This window comes from Poecilia latipinna, unplaced genomic scaffold (genome assembly GCF_001443285.1).
Source record: "Poecilia latipinna isolate Pla-1442-1.1 unplaced genomic scaffold, P_latipinna-1.0 Scaffold1732, whole genome shotgun sequence".
In the NCBI taxonomy this organism is placed as follows: Eukaryota; Metazoa; Chordata; class Actinopteri; order Cyprinodontiformes; family Poeciliidae; genus Poecilia; species Poecilia latipinna.
The window spans coordinates 35,633-54,550 of NW_015114348.1; the positions used below are offsets into that span (position 1 = coordinate 35,633).

The following is an 18,918-nucleotide window of genomic DNA, read 5'->3' on the forward strand; positions in this document are numbered from 1 at the left end:
CTTCCAAATATGTGATTTGCAGCACGTGTTGGGGTATAATATAACACTACAATAAAATAGATTGTGATTTTTGGTTAGAAATGTGATCTATTCCAAAGAGAATGAATATTGTTTTTATGGTACTGTTAATTGAAATATGATCACACATGGATTTATGTCAATGATGCAGGTAGCCAGAATAAATTGGATATAAATTACAACAGAAAATGTTAAATCCAATATCAACAAGTGTAAAATTAGTTATGGGCTTTGTAGTATAGACATTTATACGAGTGTAAACATGTTATTTTAGGTAAGGGTATCTTAAAACGTAGAACATGTCGTTTTCGTTTTGCTGGAAAAAAAAAATAAAAAATCACACCATGTCTAGAGTTTTTCCCACCCGTGTCCTGCAGATGGCGCTGAACTTTCACTAACCAGCCCGACCTCACAGGAAGTAGAGAAACTGTAGCAATTAGCGGTTAGCCATCCGTTAGCAACGTAAAGGGACGAGTTTGCGTCAAAACTCTCAACTCGAAATGCTTTAAATGCAACATGAAGTGCAGTAAAGTTTCATTTAATTAGAAGAACTGCTTGTTGTCGTTAAAACCATGTCGGAAAGAAAACGAACAAGAGATAGGGAGAGTGAGGACAGAAGGGAGCACAAGAAACACAAGACATCCAAAAATGATCTGGAGAAACTGAAGACACAATCGAAGAAACTCAACCAGGAGGTACAAAAACTGAAACACATCGAGACTTTGTAAGTGACTTTAAATACTACTTCACGTTAAAAAAAGATAATTTCTACGTGTTGAATTAAAAAAAAAAATATTTATTTGCTTCTGTGCAGTTATGAAAAACCCCCACCAGGGTTCATTAAGGTACCGTTTTGAACTGCATACAAACTCACATAAAGTGCTTTTCACTAAAGGTTTCCTTTAAATTTCCTCCCTCATACATAACACTTTGTGTTTACAGGAGCACGAGGAAAAACCAGAAGACTGTATTCCTGCTGATCCTGGAAATGAAGACGCTAGAAACTTCCTGGCTAACGCCCCCACCAAGGGGCTCTGGATGCCTCTGGGGAAGGAGGTGAAGGTGATGCAGTGTGAGTGCATTCAGTTACCCTCTACCTGAATTTATTCTGATTGGAACAAAAATGTGCTCTACATTTGTTAAGCTTGATTTTTCACAAGCATATTGCAGTTCTGATTAGCTAAACTCCCAACACGACACATGTTTATGTAAAAGTGTTCATAGAGTGTGTTCTGGCTAGGACTGCGCTGTTGCAAATACTTTGTCATCACAGTGTTTTCACAAAGGACTGTTTGGAATGCCGTATTTGTTGGATTTTACATTTCAAGTGTCATGAATTGACTCAGTACATCCCTAAAATCTGCATCAGGCTTGTTGGATGGAGTCTCACAATAAGCCCTACGCCAAGACACAGATAATGGTGCCCAAATAATGCTAGAGGAAGGTGGAATCATTGTTGCAGTATTCAACAATCATATTACTACATCCCAGTTAACTTAATGTCCTGCAGTCTGGGACAGAATGGAATTTCCTTTTTTCTTTCTCAGATCTGGATAACTTCAAATTAAAATAGATAATTGAAATGTATTTGGATTTCCAGTCTCCTTTCTATCTCATATCGTCTGTTAATTGTGTACATTTATCAGTCTATTAATGTATTCTTCTACCCATGTATAATTATGATAGATCCATTTGAAAACCTACCTGCTGATCCCTTTACCTTGCAGTACATCCAGTTCTTTCTGGGTTTTTTCTTTTACATTCTATCTGTCCATCTTCTCTACAGAGCAAACATTTGTCCATTTGTTTATTGATCCATTCCTCTGTTTTCCATTCATTAATGTTTAAAGACTCGCCAGTGTAGAAAAATCTACCATAAATTTGTAGAACCAAACTTTCTGGTCTATTGGGCTTTGTCATTGATTATAATATATTTCATGAAAGCATAAAATCTCAGCAGGGAATTATTGGTATGAGCCATTTACTAATCAGCAAATTTTCCACTCAGTTCCTCAAAATCTAACATTTTGAGGATAGATTCCTTTTTATGTCATTATGATCTAACATTTTGAGGAACTGGTGGTACATCATATTTTTAAATATTCAGGCTTGAAACGTATGAATATCATGAATCTGGATTTCTGTCCAAACATTTAAGTCTGTGGTCTTAATTCTTTTCAGTAAGATCTCAGTGAGACCAGCAGTGTTTCATTTATGAGGAAAGTCATGTATTGTCCAGTTCAGTGAGAGCCTTTTTTTTTTAATGTTTTGCCTTTGAGAGGAGCATGTAAAAGACGTGCAACTACATGATTTCACTCTAAAGGTCACTCAGATAGTTTGTATGTATTTGTGGGAAAACCAATGTTGAAATGAGAGTAAGCCTTAAACTAAAATAATCATAAATTATTGTTAAACATCAAACTATGCAGTACCATTTCCCGAAAGCCCTACTACATGTATTAAAGTACATTCAGTAAAAATGAATTTGCTGTAGATGACAGTAGATCTATTGTCCTTTTTTTTGTAAATCATGCTTAGTTTTAAAGCACCAACATGACTTGACAGTAAATCCTCACCAGTGACTCCTGCAGAAACCTTAGACGATAATAAAAACTCATATAAACACTTGTGATGGATTTTTCTGGCTAACAGGAGAGAGAGAGAGAGAGAGCCTAGTAATGACGTTGTAGAGATAACATTCTGTTGTTGTGACACATTAAATAGTGTTATTATACTCTGTGTCCATTCATTCCTTCATCCCACACATTGTCATGCTGCTGGAACAGTCAGGGACTCTGAGAGCACACAGAAGGTCTCTCCACTAAACTGGCATTAGTTCAAAAGACTCTGAGCGTGACTCTCCGCTTTTAATCCTTACTCAAAATGTTGACACATTTTTCTCTATCTTAGCCCAGTAAGTAAACAAGATACATTATTGTTCATGTGCTGCATCATCTGGTGTAGATTCTCAGTCATCTAGGACATGTAATGAAGTAGAAGGAAGGGAATTCAACTTCTTGTGTCTTTGAAGACATCCCACTATTCATTCCAAAGCCTTCTTAAGTTTTGAATATAGTTTGAAGTCGCAGACTTATAAGTCAATGATAGAATAATCACCAATAGAACCATGAAAAAAATACTTTAAGGGTTCTATTAGGAAGATCCAATCTCTTTTTTTGGACAGAATTTAGCTGCAGATTCTGTTTGTCTTCTAAAGTTTAATTTTGAACCTAAATGTATTATTTACTAGTTAGTTTGGAGATCTTAACACTCAGTTCTTTAAAGATCGGAACTGGACCGATTCCTTTTTTTTATCAGCTCAAAACAGGTAGAGGGAAAAAAAAGTTTTATTCAATAAACTTGTTAAAAGTTTAAAAGATAATTTTATTAAAAAAAAAAAATACCTATCCACCCATAGGGTTTTTATGCACTTTGTTTCTTAGTTTAATAACGGTCAGATAAAAAAAAAAATGTTCGTATCAGCTGGTTAAAATTATTATCAGCCCTCAAGTGTCTCATTGGTGCACCTCTGGTTTGGCTCTCAAGAAGCTGAACGGTTTAATCTTACACTTGCTGTGACAAGCAGCAAGCTGTTTAAAGACAAAAGATGATCTTTTTTTTTTATTATTATTTTTGGGGACTGGATCTCGTCATGCGGGCTATTACTTCTATTGGCATTTTGAGTAACCATGGCGACGTAATTAGCACCAAAAAACATGAGCTAAACAAATTCTAACTTGCACTGTTTTGTCAGTTAGGTTCAAAACAGATAGAATTTTGTCTCACTCACACATGACAGTTTTCAGAGATGATTAATTACCATAGCAACAGAGCAGAGATATGTAGAGAACTACAGAGATGGCGGGACACTCAGTTCCTACAGACTATTGATTTGGTGTTAAGAGATGAGTGGTTTTTTTTTTTTTTTTAGTAGCGAATTGCCACAAAGTATAAATCAGATTTTTTTGTGTTGAATGTTGAATGGCAGCATTTAGGCTAACATTTGCATTTTGGCTAATTTTAGTTTATACACTAGTTTTAACATACTGAATGGAGTAAGTCCATGTTGCTCAACATGCTTGTGACTCTCCACATGCTATTGAGTACATTGTAGCTTATTTTAGCATTGGTGCTAATTTTTAGCACCAGAATGCTGGGTTCCAACTGACAGGCACGCTTTGGCACGCCCCTTCAGAGATGTTGTAGTTTTAAATTAATATTGCTACTCGTCTTTCTGCAGGTTGGCGGTGCAAGCGTTATGGTCACAGGACAGGAGACAAGGAGTGTCCTTTCTTCATCAAAGGCAACCAGAAACTGGAGCAGTTCAGAGTTGTGAGTTTAACTCCTATTGATGTAAACCAAATTCACTAATGATTGCAGCAGACTGTAATGCAACTTGGATGCCTGTTGCCTGAAACAGAAGAGAACTCTGTAGAAAAACTCACCCTCTGCAATGATTACCATAAGTGCAGTTTTGTCTTTTTTTTTTTTTTTAAATCTCTTTTATTGTCTTAGTCTTTCTAAAAGTGCTTACAAAACATTGCTTGGAATTTGCAGGGGCAGCACTTTTCTTTTATAGGAATGGTAGCAACTAATCCCTAATCATACATTTTTAATTTGTAGGCTCATGAAGATCCCATGTATGACTTAATCCGAGAAAACAAAAGAAATGAAAAAGAAACCAGGTAAGCATGTTTTTTTTTGTTTTGTTTTTTTGTTTTTTTAATATGAGCATGATTCATACAGGTACGCATTTTAAACAGGAAGAAAGCCTTTTCTCAGCCACCCTCAGGTAGCCAAGACCCCTGTACAGTTAAGACGCTGCCATTTACGTTTGTTGCTCCTCGAGCAGGTTTTGGTCAATTTCAGATGACCTGGAAATAATGTCACAGCGGCTGGTTCTCTGTGCCCTCTGCTAGCAAATAGGGTTAGTTCACCATGAAAACACGCTGTGGGGGTGAGTGCATGCAGAGCACAGGAGCACACTCACAAGTGTGTGTGTGTGTGTGTGTGTGTGTGTCTCAGCTTGCATTACAAAAAAGGTTATTTAAAGGCCAGAAGCATTTTAAAGTTTAAGCTACGTAGCTCCCTGCCACATTCATGTTGGCCTTTTCTTTGAAGTGAAGGTGAGAACCTGAGCTGGTGTGTCTTGTACTTGCATGAGCAGCGGCGTATTTTGTCATTCAAATAACTCTTTCAGAGCTAAGATAACGATTTGTGCTTCTCTGAGGCAGTTACATTGTTTCTGTTGACACTTGTTTTTCCTAATCTCTGTCCTTGATTTTTTTTGTTGTTGTCATGCTTAAGTTTAGTCTTCACTGTCCCTTTTTATTCGTCTCGGTTCGGAGGGATGAGAAACGTTAGCAAGAGCCTTAATTATATTTCCCTAATTTTAATTTTCCATCCAGTCCATTATTAAAAACTTTAATTTCATTGTTTTAGTACATAAATTCCATCAGTTCCTTTTGTTTGCTTAAGTTAAATTTATGACTTTTAGGATTTAAATTTAAGACTGACATGAATTTAAAAAAAAATCTTAAGGTAAAATTGCTAATAAACTCAAGTGTAATAAACATCTTAAACTTTGTCCGAACTATAAGGCAGCAGATGCAATTAAGCTACTCGCATTAAAAGAATAAGACGTAAACTTAGCTGAAGATTTGTAGCTTAAATGATTCTGATTGTCTGACAAAGATGATCTGTTCAAATGTAAAGCGCAATTTTCATATTTTATTAAAAGAAAAAGTTTTCTTGTGCGCTCTCTAATGGTAATATAAACTGTTTAATTTTTATTTCCCTTCAAGCAGTCCTCTTAACAAGCAACCAAGGAGTGGGACCTGTTGAGTAGAAGGTCGGCGAGGGTTCTGACTTTTTGTAGCTTTTATGTTTATATTTATAAACAAATCCCATTATTAAAATGATTCAACATCTTTACACCAAAAGAAAATATAAAGGACATTTTCCAGAGGAAATGAAAGCACTGGATTCAGTCTGTGTGCAGAAACACGTTTAAAAAAAAGAAACCCAAATCAGATTTAAAGATTATTATGCAAGTGTGGACAAATAAATGATTATTGATCACCTCTGACGTTTGAAGAAAATCATCTCAATGTAGCTTCAGCTTTATTTCTCCTTTCTTAGTCAATTGTCTGTCTCACTGTGTACCTCCTCCTCTTTTTAAAAATTAATTACATGATTTTCTTGTGGGAATTTGCTGTTTACAGTAAGCATGGCATTTTTTTTTTTTTTTTAAGTTTAAAATATTTAAAGGTTCAGGTCGTGTTGTTTTCGTGGCTTCGCTGTAACATTTCAAGCGCTCTTTTCTTCAATGCTTTACGGCTTCCCGTAGGATCACTTGTTGGTACCTTGTCAAGTTTTTCTTGCAGGATCTCTTGATATTGTGTGAGCTGCTCGAGTCTGTCTCTGCCTAATTTCTGACGGATTGTTTCTTTGTAGTACGTCATCCATCTTTTTATAAGATAGAAGTGGGCGGGGATGTTTGTTTGGTCTGCAAGACCTAAAGCTGGCAGTATCTCTGTGTAATTTTCGGTTGGCTGCAACATTTACAACAAACGTATTTCTCTGTTTTAGGTATGGGGTACTGCGTAGGGGCAGCATCATGCTGTGGGGCCGAATGTTTTGGCAGTACTTCCTATTAACCGTTCACTCCACAAATCTGACCTTAAAAGACAAGTTACACTAAGGAAGCCATTGTCGAGCAAAGGCCTGAAAGAATGGCTCTTTGGGAGAAAGAAGGATGCAGCCCCTCCTTTTATCCTCTCTTCTTTACAGGATTCAACAACTGCAGCAGCTGCTCCAGGACACCACCTCTTCCTCCTCAGACTCAGACAGCTCTTCCTCGTCATCTTCGTCTTCGTCTTCGGACCATCATCGCAAGAAGAGGAAAAAAAGGAAGGACAAGAAGAAGAAGGAGAAGAAAAAGAAGAAAAGGAAGCGAAAGCACAAATCGTCCAAAACCGACAACTCCGACTCAGACTGAAGCTAATGTAGGAAGGGCAAAATGTGGAACTTGGATGTAAAATCCAGTTTGTCCTGCAGAGTGCTCTGGGGAGGCTCATTTAAGCCTTTCTCAGAGGATTCACACTGTAAAGCTGTAAATCCACTATGCATGACTTCTCTCAGCTGTTTGGTTCCCCTCTCCGTCATGACTTGGCCAGATCTGCATGACATGAAGACGAGAAAAAAAAAACAAAAAAAAGCATTATTTATGATTGTACTTTTACTTCTTTTATGTTAAGCTGTTCATTTCATCCAATAGTGATTGTAAACGTGTTGAATTCAGAGAGGTGGAAAAACTCCTAATAAAAAGCAGCAGTTGGTTCATGTTTTCCACTGCAGCCAGAATGTTTGAATGCTTGTAAAGGCCCAGAAATGTTTGGAATGACTTGAGGTTGGAATATGCTTATTTGCTCTATAAAAAAAAAAAGACCACAGAAATGAGAAAAGATTGTATGTGAATAAATTGTCTGTGTCCAGAGGATAAAGAAGTCTCTTTTATTTTATTCTTTGTAGCTGTAAAAAAAAAAAGTCTGTCATCTTTGGCCTCGATTTAATGTGCTTGACTTTTTTTTTTTGTAGGGGTTTGATATTTTGAACATAGTGTTGAGAAGCTGTGTGGAGCTCAGACCATTAAGAGAGAACCGGGCTGACCTTTCTGCAAGAGCCACAACATTTTTCCTCTGAACATCTCTGGTTTACTGAATACTGCAGTGTTTCTTAAATGCTCTTTTTTACTCCACGATCCCAACAACATGGAGTAGCCCACGATTAAGAATTTGTTGCATTTTGTCAAAAAACTCACCAAGAGTTTGTACTCCGCTTTGTAAATTTGTACTGCTATTGCCGGAAACTGTATTTTGTCTAGGGGAAAAAAAAACAAAAAACACATTTCAAAGAAAAATTAATATGTTTTAATGGTGTGTTTATATAGCTTACAACTTAGTCTAGAGAGAGTAAGTGCAGAGTAATTTTTAACCCTTGCCACAGATTCTCTTGGCTGCAGGTTTGGACTTTGGCTGGACCATTATTACTTGTGGATATGTTTTGATTGAAGCCATTTCCTTGCTGTATTTTCTGGTTCTAAAATGTTGGACCTTATTTGAGTAGAACACCGTCCTCCACATGCTTGTAGCGTTTCCCTTCGTGTGCCAAGATTGAAACAGGACAGCTTTGGCTTTGTGTGATCGTCAACTTTCCTGTGGCCTCTCTTCCATTCATGCCTTAGCAGGGTTGTCGACGTACCATCACTTTTTAGGGATGCACGTCGAGCAGTTCTCTGTGACATGTTTAAGGTAGAGGCTACGCAGTGACAGTTCTTGTATGAATGTTGCCGTGGGCGCAGTCCTGCATAAAGCATTTCTCTCCATTCTCAGCAGTAAGAAAGGGAGGTCTTCTCAACACATGGGGGCTCCAACTACCCATTGACAGCACATGTGTAAAAGCAATAGAAAACTTGTTCTTGTGCACACCGCTTGCTTTTGTTTTCCTGAGCGGAAAAAAAAAAGAAAAAAAACAGCCATGTGTGTATCATAAACTAACACCTGATTTAATCGTCTTCACAACTTTGTCCCTGATCTAGCTGGTGTATTCTTTGGTCTTTTATGATGCTGTTTGTTCATTAATGTTCTCAAATATCCGAGGTCTTTGCAGAACGACTTTCAAATCACAGTTGGTTTTTATTTGGAGGGGGTTTAAGACAAATGCTACACTTTTTAGAGTGTTACTTGTACAAATTTTCCTTCCACCTCAGAATTATACTTTATATTGGTCAAATAGTGTTAAGGTTTGTGGTTGAAACATGACAAAACGCAAAAAAAAAAAAGTCTAAAGCCCTATCGGTATTAAAACCAACAAAGTTAGGTATTTAGGAAAATTTGAGGAAGTCGGATACTTTCCTTCCCCACCAACATGTGTCCCTGTGGAAATAAACTGGAAACATTCCCTCTTCCTAATGGCCCTGATAGAGAGACAATTACAGCAGACCAACAGGGACCAGCCAAACCAGATTTCCATTTAGATTCGAGTCTGGAGCCTCGTAAGCCGTTCCAACGGCTGTCGGGAAAATATGCGTGTTTCTGCGAGAAATTGCATCAAAGCGTGACAGATCATACGGTCAGGAGAGCCATTTTCACTGCCGATTCTGAGCAACATAGTTTTCATTTATCCTTTCATCTCACTCCCCTCTTTGCTCGTGCACCTTCTATGGCAGCTCCTCTGTTTCTTGTTTTATTTATTTATTTATTTATTTCATTCTCGTGCCTTCATTGAAATGCTGAGATAAATCCACTTCGGTGAAACGGTCAAGTTTAGGACGATGAATCTCTCAGATGAGATCAGGGAGGTGTCACCACATGCAGAGCCTTTGGTCAGTGGAATCGTTTTATTAAAGCAGTTTGTCATTTTGGACAAGAGGCAGGTCAGGCTCAATGTCCTGCTTATGTCTGAGCTAAAACGCACAGCACACACTTAAGTTTGGCCTCTGCACGCTGCTTTTGAGCATAGATTTGTTTATGATTACAAACTCGTCCTACAAATCACCTTTTTTTTAAGGTTGCCGAGGATAAAACCAGGGGGGAAAAAGGGATTTTACATAACTAAAAAAAAATAAATAAAACATGTCAGTAATGCCAGTCAAAAATGAACAGACGACGTAACCTGAACATCCCAGGAATCCTCATATGAGATTAATCCAAAATAAGTCTCAAAATTAGGGGGGTGGGGGAAAGTTCAAAAAGAAACGGGAAGACTTCTCCAACAGCCTCATGTGAACTCATAAGACAAACGACGGGGAGAAGAACAACTCACTCCCCAAAGCTCCGGCTTCATCTGTTAAACCTGGCGGTGCCTCTGTCGTGGCTTGAGCGAGTCTTTCCGATAATAGAGCTGGCACTGTGGGGTTTATTGTCTCGCTCCAAATAGAATGCGAGCAGGATGGTATAGAAGAGCCTTCTGCCTGCTCAGCCTCAGCCAAGTGCATCACACAACTCTCCAGTCTTAGAAGAAAAGCATCAAAGCGCTGAAGCGACTGAGGAAATTTGCAGGGCGAAAAGGGGAATGTTATGGTGGGCAAATAGCAACCCCCCGCCCCCAAACTACCAAACATTTGTTGCAGAAAGTTAACTAGTTCAACTAAATGTGCAATAATAATATACTTTGCTACTATTTATTTTTTTTGTATTTTGTTACAATAGAACCACAAAATTCAGTGTAATTTGATTTGGAGTTTCATCTGGGAGATCAAGGCATGGTAGCACATAAGTGCCCCAATCAAAGTCCAGATCTGAATCTAATAAAGAATCCATAGGAAGACCCGAACATGAATTTTCACAGACACTCTCTCAGTCCCATCTGACTTTATTGGAGCTGTTTTACACAGAAGAGCGGGCACAGATGTCAGCCTCTAGACACAGAAAAGACTCACGGATAGAAGTAACTGCAGCAAAATGTGTTTCTATTGACTCAGAACAATAGGTTTGTTTTTTGTTGGGTTGTTTTTTTTCAGTTTTTGAATATTTATTATTTTCTTTCAACTGCACAATCATAGGCCACACTGTGGACGTCTACCGATAAAATATATTGAGCTTTGTGGTCACATGACAAAAATGTTCAAAGGGAAGTTATAACTTTTGTGAAGAACTGTTTTCAAATTGGCGGGGGGGGGGGCATAAAAGATCTAAAGTGGGTAACAATAGTGACTCTTACTGCTTTGTCTTCGCTTTGCCAAATACATTAGCCGGCTCTTTCAAACTTTACGCATCTTAAAAACTACTCATCTGCTTCTTTAAAATCGCAGATGAAAGGACAACTTTGTCAGACCATAGATTTAGTTTCTTAAACAAAAAGATGTCGCAGTGCCTCACTTAAGTACAGAAATGGCTTTCCTTTATAAGGCAATTAATTCTCCTCTTTGAAGTGTTTATACCTGACCATAAACAATTCAACAATACAGGACGCGCATCCCCCCCCCCCACACTTTTATCTTTGGATTGTTCCTTCTTTGGACGCCCGGTGTGCTCGGGCCAAACGAACAGCTTAGCTGAGGACACAGGCTGTCATTAAAATAAGCTGAGCTTTTTGCATCCTGTGCTTTTCAGAAAGCGGAGCCCAGACAGCAAGAGAGGGGACTGGGAGCTCTCTGCTGGGTGTGTCGCTTCAGATTATTTAGCAGGAGGAACAGGGCTCCTGTATAATCCCCCTCCTGCTGCTCCTGCTGTGTGATAAGCACCACTACTGTCTACCGCAAGACACCACTTCTTTATCCCCCACCGCACATACACACACACACACACACACAAACACACAAACACACACAGACCAAGGGTTCAATATAGCAAACAGCAGGTAATTACCAAAAAAAAAAAAAAATTAAAGGCAAGTGACCCCATCTGGCCCTGCGGTGTTGTTGCCTGTGATACACAGAGGCCCTCGGGTTTGTCCTCTGATGAAACTGTGAAATGAAGAGGTGCATGTCCCTCAGTGAGCTGTACCAGGATTGCTCCCAACATAATGTAACATTAGAAGGTCATAATCTCACCCTCCGAACGGCAGAGCGCTCAATAATCGTGAATTATTGAAGCCGTTGTCCCCATTTACTTTTCCTCGCCTGCAGGAGTGGATGTAGTTATGCCTTCTGTTTGATCCATCAAAATGAAAAATAAACCCAGGTGCCACCCATAACGTGTTGACCTATGTCCCCTCATGCGGTCCGAAGCATTTGTTGCGGGCAGGACGGTGTACATGTTAATCTATGCTACTGGAACTTTCGATTTAGTGAAAAGTAGCTTGGAATTAGTTACATTTATCAATCATTTTTGGTTTAATGTTATCGAACGTGCAAGGAAGCATTGTTAAAGGCTCACAGAAACTGTTCATAAGTCTGTTTTGTTCTAGTTTTTTTTTTATGGCAGGGCTAGTCTTTGCTGATAGCATCGTTGCTCGTCTGTGGACCTTGTTGTCCTCACAGCCTCCCATGTACAGTATGTGCAGCAAATAGGAAGGAAAGAGACTGGAAATTGAATCCAGGACAAACGCGTCAAGAACTACTGCATCTGCACAAGGTGTGGTGCTCTACCAACCGAGCCATCGCCTGCTGGACTTTCTTATTGATAAAGGGAAGTTGTTCCTTCCCACTATTGCCTTGCGCCTGTTTGTTTGGATTTTACTAGAAGATTGAAGGTGATCTCCTTATTTCCTTGGATAGACTTTTTTTGTGTTAATTTGCATTATCTGTATGCTTGTTTGTAATGGCAGGTTTTGAGTTTACCTGGGATGGAGAGTGGCTTGTCCACGTTGTCCCGCCTCTTGCAGATAAGCACTGCTCCACCTGTGACCATGCAGGATTAAAAGGATATTTCAAGACTTTTGGACTAAAGCTCTGTGAATATGTTAAAAGCAGATAGTACTGTACCCAAGGTAAATAACTATTTATTCTGGTAAAAGGGTTTTTAGGTTGATAGTAAAAATGATTTACCAACAGAATTTATGTGATAACATTTAGAGCATTCTTGTATTTTGTCTCTGAACCCAATTGAGTGTGGTTGAGCACTGATCTTTGCATCTTTTTTGCTTCCTTTTTGGGCATCAAAAACAATTATGTCATATAGTTAAATGCAGGTGATCAAATAAAAGAAGGGTCAATTTGTGCCTACATGGCACCGATTTTACAAATCAGTGGAGTCCTGCACATACCATGTAAAACAGTTCCCCATTCCAACTTCCTGTATATGCATAAAAGCAATAGGAAACTTGTTCCAGGAACAACCGACAGTTTTTTTTTTTTTTTTTTTTTTTTTTAAATCTTTGATTTCTGGTGCATCTCCTTTCTCATGCCCCCCTGGGCAACTGCCCATTTACTCCACACCAAAGACCTTTAATGAACATTTTTGAAATATAAATATATGTTAAACGTGTTTTTTTTTTTTGTTTGTTTTTTGTTGTTTTATTTATTTATTTATTTATTTTTAATCGTCTGCTTTTTGTGTTTGTTTTGTGTCGCTGCTCCCTTCGTGAGTCCTGCGTGTCTGGCAGCACCGAGGCAGCCAGCAGACGGCAGAAGAAAGGAGGAAGTGGAAACATCAGCACTATCTCTTCAGGGTGGGAGGAAACACCAAAGAGTGGCACACAGACACACGCACGGAGAGTCGCAGCGGCACACACACAAACTCCGGACGTCAGCGCTGTAGGGGAAGAAGTGTCCTCCTCGACTCGACAGGTTTGTTCAGTCACGTTCCCGTTTTTTGTTTTTAATATATTTGCTGCTTACATTCAGCTTCACCTTGCTTTGCGTTATGCGCTAATTGTTGATGAACCGCGATGTTTTGGTTCTGTTTTGCATCGCAGAGCCTTTTTCTCCCCCGTGTGTGTTGGTTACATTGTAGCGGGATATTTCTGTGTTTCCTGTCGGGTCTCTCTCTCTCTCTCTCTTCCTCTGTCTCCCCCTCTCTCTCCCCGCTGCTTTCTCCTTCACCCGCTGCATGTCGCTTACTTTGTGAAGTGGCCTTTAGCGGCTTTTGGGCGCCGTGCCCCCCCCCCACCCCCCATTCTCTTTTTGTATTGACACGCATGCCTGTTGTTCTGCATGGAGAGCCATCGCTGTAGTTCACAGCAGCTTTCAGACCCAAACGCGTTTCGGCCGCGGCGGATGAATTAAAGTGGCGGGTGGACTGGCTCCCTGCGCTTCTTTTAGTTCTGGTTTCGTGAAACAAGTGCGCAGCGGCCGTGGAAGTTGCGTGTTTCGCAGGGTCGTTATGCGCAGCGAGGAAGCTGATGCTCCCGCTGCCCTCCTCGGGCTTGTTTGCAGAACAAGTGCGCGTTTGTCGTTGTGGATTCAGAAAGTGCAAGCACCTATAGATGCCTCATTAGCGGTCTTTGACTCCGGCCCCCTCAGGCTGGCCGCGCTGTGGGCCAAGAGGAATGCTGATGAGCATTGAAAGCCCCTCTGCTTTCTTTGACATCACACCGATGCACGTGTGGATTGCAGTTGCGTTCGTCGCATTTTCGTCTCCTTCGCACCTCAGCGTGAGAAGTTTCCGAAGGTTTTGTCTTCGTTCCTATTATATGCGTCCGATTCATGTGTCAGAAACTTTTGAGAAGTATTGCGTTTTTACTGGGGCAAAGAAACACGATCACCGATATTCGTGTTAGTTGCTTGATGGCTTCTGTAACCCATGTATTACATCTGATATTAGGGAAGCTTCCCCTGCTTGACCTGTTGTTTTTTACTGAAAGTACTTTTTTTTTTCTCCATTGCGTTTATTTAAGAGAATAGATTTCCCAACATTAATTGATTTTAGGTGTGAAAGCTTGTTGGCATGAGTAAGCTATAATTGCAAAGCTGTTTAATCAGCGGTGTGACACCGTTCCTAATCCGTAAGGTTTCCTATGGCATGGTCCACATTTGAGAGCTATAAATAACTCCGTCCCTTCTTGGGAGGCTGTCTACGAGGTTAAGGAATGTGTTCATGGAAACGTTTGACTATTCTTCAAGAAGCACATCTGGGAGGTCAGACACTAATGTTGGACAAGAAGTGGTCTTTTGATTCCGTCCAAAAAGGGTTCTGACGATTGAGTTTCCAGTAAGTTTCCGATGAGCTTCCTAAACATTGGAATGATACACAAATGAGACTTTTGCATCGCACTTATATGTTGTGAGGCAGTTTTATGTGCAGGCTACAACCAATGACTTCATCATACTTACATTTCAACTTAAAAATGGACACAATGTGATTTTTTTTTTTTTTTTTAGATATCCTAGCCTACTTCATGCTTTAGTCTACTTCATGTAGTCAGACAGGAATGATTTCTTGATGGTCCAGGTTTGGGAATAATCATACTGTTTTCGTTGTAGCTCCCTCCGATGGTGGCTTCGAGGCATAGCAGTTCAACCAAGTAGTGCCCTTATGGTGTCTTTTAATTATCATCAGAAGTTCTAAGTTGGAAAAGCAAATAGTCTGATTTATGTCTTGATAGGTTCGAACTGAAATTCAGTATGGCTGCCATGCACCTCGTCAAACCAGTAATTCACAATCGCATTCAATAATGTCTGTACGTAAACATGTGCCTTCCGTGTTTAAATGTTGAAAACATAGAAAATGCATCGATTTCTTCTCATGTCGCTGAAGGTCAATTGCCTGGACGCTGAACAGAACACTAAGGAAATATTACTGGCTTCTTGCTTTTACCTAGAAAGCATTCACTCACATGGCTACTTAAAAACAGTAGAAACCGTACCTTCATTTATGCAACTTTAAATGACGGACAAAGTTGGAAGTTGTTCCATGTCCGTCTGTTTCTCTTCTTGCATGTTTTGCATGTTGCGCTTTGTTTTTCGTTGAGTTCTCCGTAGTTTATGTACCCAAAAGAAATTACTCTTGGTAGCATACTTGTTTTTAGTATTTTCTTTTTTAATCTGGATGACTCACAGAATATGGAAAAAAAGAAAGATGGGCTGCATTTGTTAATATGGAATGAGTGAAATAAATTACTGGTGCACACTTTGTAAATTTCAGATTTTGGATAAAATATCAAGTCTTTTCAGTTGAACAGATTCAAGTCTGATTCGAGCCCCAAGTCAATGTTGTAAAACACCAAGTCACAAGTCACATGACTCGAGTCCCCACCTCTGAAATCTCCTAGTGCCATTTCTGTTTTTGTTAGCTAGCAATAGCACTGTAGCACAGCTAGCCGTTTCAGGAAGTTAGGGCAACAAAACAAGAATTTAAACCCTCTGAGTCTTTTGCTTCGTAGCTCATGGAGTCGTTTATGGTGTGCTTAATGAATTTTGCACTTTGTGAACCATTTTGATCGATAGTGACTTTAATGAGCGTGTTCAGTAGCTTCCTGTAGTCGTTGCTGAGGACATTCCTTTTAATACTCTCGATGTTGCTGTGATACAAGTTCATCTGGCGCTGAGTCATCAGCTGGTGGCTCAGCTGTGAAAAACCGGAGATATTGCCCTTTGCTACGGACATATGCATAAAATATAATGCATCCAAGCTGTGGAGCATTAGCTCTGACTTTGAGCACGGTTCCTAGTGGGAACAAAAATGTGTTTCCCTTCTTTCCCGTTTTTATGGAGACTAAGTAATCTAATTCATTCTTCTGTTGGGCATCAGATGCAGACTGAGCCTCCAAGCCCCACTACATTATTTTCTTATAGCAGCTGAGTTTAAAACAAGATTCCTTGGTTTATTTAAAAGCTTACTTTTTCTGCCGGTGCATTTTCACCTCTCATTCTTGAGTTGTCTTGCACATGAATGTCTGTGTGCCATTGAAATGCAGTAGTGTCTTTTTTTTTCCTTTGTGTGTTTGCAGACAAGAGACAACTTTACTTTAGATTAATTTGCTTTGCTTTTATGGTAATTAGAGGTTTTTCTACGCTACACAGAAGCTATATGTACTCGACTAGCTAATCCTATTCCGTCTTACGAGACATAAATATATTTATTTGTCTATGAAGGTAAAAATAAGCATGCTAAGACAAATAATAAGCCATCACAACTCCTGGAATCGCACCGTTTCTCCCCTTCACACTTTGTTCTCTTCTTTTTAGTTATCTAAGCAACTTCTGGTAGTTATAGTTAGATACTAATGAGGCTCTTACTTTGATAGCTCATCATGCATGTTTTCTGTGTCGAACCAGTCTAACGACTAACGCAAGTAAATGTGAGGACTACGAAGAAAACTACAGGACTGTGTGCAGTCACGTCTTAGTTTCTTACGGGCCTGAATCCGTGGAGGATCTCATCACAGAAAGTTATCGCTCTCTTCTTCATTTAATTAGTACACCGAGTTAAAGTGTGAATTGCTGCTGCGACTTTCTATCAGGGACATGCTTGAATGATTAAACGGCGACCCTGAGGAGTGAACTACGGGGAGATTAATTGTAAGGTCAGCGTCGTGTGGGTAGTTCTCATTTCGCCGAGCTCGATAACCTTTTGTTCTACGTGATTGTGATTCTCTGTCGAGGCAGCGTGATGAACTTGTAGCTCGCATCTTTTCAAGCCGTTCCTTATGAATCCTGCGGAGGGAGCCCGTTGAGATACAGCATCACAAACTGTATTAGTCTGAGAGAGCTTATTGCCAAGAGTTCTGACTTTGCTGCCCAGCATTGCAACTGACATTTAATTTAAACTAATAAATGTTTTGTTTTAAACATTCAGGATATTTTAAATGTACTATATTCAGTCAAAGTGCTGTTACATTTAGATTTTTGACATGATAAACATTCAGTTTTGAACCTTACGATGACGACTTGTTTGGCATCATTGTGTGTTAGTTGATTCGTATAAGATAAAATGGTTAGTTTTCACGGCCTCTTGTTTTGACTGGTATCTATATCATAAAATTGTTGTTTATTTAAAGAGACTGGCTTATTGTTTTAAAGAAAGATGCTTGATTTTGGCTAGTTTACTTTCCCCGACTCATAAAACTCGGCTGGTTAGGCTGAGTTGGGCAGAAGATCGAGAAGTCTCTGGAGCTTAAAGGTCAAAAACCAAAGGTTCCCACAACGTTACCGCGATAAAAGTGTTAGGCCTCTGTTCTTCTATTACATTATACGCCTGGCAGACATTAAGAGTTCACCGAGTCGTAAAATAAACGTTATCTTACAGACGTGCTCAATTAAGCACTCGCACCCCGACGTCTTCCTGCCTTACCGACAGGTTTTTTACTTTTGCCACATACTGTAATTGTCTTTGAGATTCTTCACAGCTCTTTATTACATCAGAGGAATGCAAATGGTGCAGAAAATGCCCCGTTTGCAGAGGAGCACACGCGGAGTTTGAAGAGGAAGGCTCGCCTCAGCACAGAGCTGATGGCGCTGAAGCTGAAAACGCTGTAACACCTCATTAAGTATTTAAACATTTTAGGAAACAACCTTTGTAAACTTTTTTATTTCTCGTGTGTATTCTTGTAGCACTTTAGATATTTCAGTTTTCTGTTTTGTTGAGAGTATCACTTTTGTTGTTTAGTGTGTGTGTGTGTGTGTGTGTGTGTGTGTGTGTGTGTGTGTGTGTGTGCGCGCATTTTTATTCGGCCACGCTGAATACCTTGGAGAACCGCCTTTTCCTGCAACTTATGCATAGCAAGTTTCTTGGCTTGGTGTCTCTTATCAGCTTTACAATTCTCAAGACAAAATGTCTTTCCAAACAATCAGCTCTGTCCAGCTTTACTGTCCACAGCATGGTGCTGCCGCCACCACGGTTTTAACATTGGTGTTTAACTTTGGTTTCATCTCACCAGAGCACGTGCTTCCTGCGTACTCTCTGCAACTTTTTCAGATTTACTATTTTATTTCATTTTATTAAAATGTATCAGAACAAAGGGGGCTAATAACAAATGCACACTCATTTAAAAAAATAAAATAAAACATTCACATGTAGGAGATATTGAACATCATTTTCCTTCAACATAATTATGTGGATGTGTCACATAAAACAGCCTGTAAAATATTAAAAATAGTTTTTTTTTTCTGAAATGTGGAAAAGTTTCAAAGAGCATAAATACTTTTTGTAAGGGACTGTGTATTAAAGTTTGCTGGTTTTTGCTCACTCTTCTACTGAACAGGTATACACAGCTTAGCTGTCTAGCTTTGCATGATTCAGCGTGCCAGAAGCATCACATTTCACTTTAACAGCCACCTGAGGGACTTGTATGTCAAAAAGAATGCACACCCATGCAAAAAGCAGTTTTATTAGCCTCAGCGAAGCTCATTTTCTTGTTAGCTGGCTTTCCTAAATAAATATTTCTTTACCTCTACGTGGTGTTACACTTTCAACAGCAGGAATGAACTGCCTGAGATTTAAAGAGCTAGGCAAAACACAACATTCTCGACTTGCATCATGAATTAAAAACCAAACAGACACATGAAAAAAACCCGAA

The 18,918-nt window shown here is 39.4% G+C and overlaps 1 protein-coding gene and 1 long non-coding RNA gene across 2 annotated transcripts in view; both read left to right on the forward strand.

Annotated features, from left to right (window-relative positions):
- Positions 1-394: 394 nt before the first annotated feature.
- rp9 (RP9 pre-mRNA splicing factor) lies at positions 395-7,517 on the forward strand. The gene is made up of 6 exons (XM_015060640.1): positions 395-742; positions 833-863; positions 961-1,090; positions 4,259-4,350; positions 4,642-4,703; positions 6,811-7,517. The coding sequence occupies exons 1-6, from the start codon at positions 591-593 to the stop codon at positions 7,016-7,018; spliced, it is 675 nt and encodes a 224-aa protein (XP_014916126.1). The 5' UTR covers positions 395-590; the 3' UTR covers positions 7,019-7,517.
- A 5,519-nt stretch (positions 7,518-13,036) lies between these two features.
- LOC106964877 (uncharacterized) overlaps positions 13,037-18,918 on the forward strand; it is a 42,731-nt gene continuing 36,849 nt past the window's right edge. Inside the window, exon 1 of the long non-coding RNA XR_001428519.1 lies at positions 13,037-13,249. This is a non-coding gene — a long non-coding RNA (uncharacterized LOC106964877). The remainder of the gene's footprint in view (positions 13,250-18,918) is intronic.

What these genes read in the sequence shown, in the direction of transcription:
- rp9 (XM_015060640.1), top strand. Translation starts at nt 591, where the DNA reads ATGTCGGAAAGAAAACGAACAAGAGATAGGGAGAGTGAGGACAGAAGG. An exon ending in CTGAAACACATCGAGACTTT is followed by an intron (nt 743 to 832) that starts GTAAGTGACTTT and finishes GCTTCTGTGCAG; the next exon opens with TTATGAAAAACCCCCACCAG. An exon ending in AACTGGAGCAGTTCAGAGTT is followed by an intron (nt 4,351 to 4,641) that starts GTGAGTTTAACT and finishes TTTAATTTGTAG; the next exon opens with GCTCATGAAGATCCCATGTA.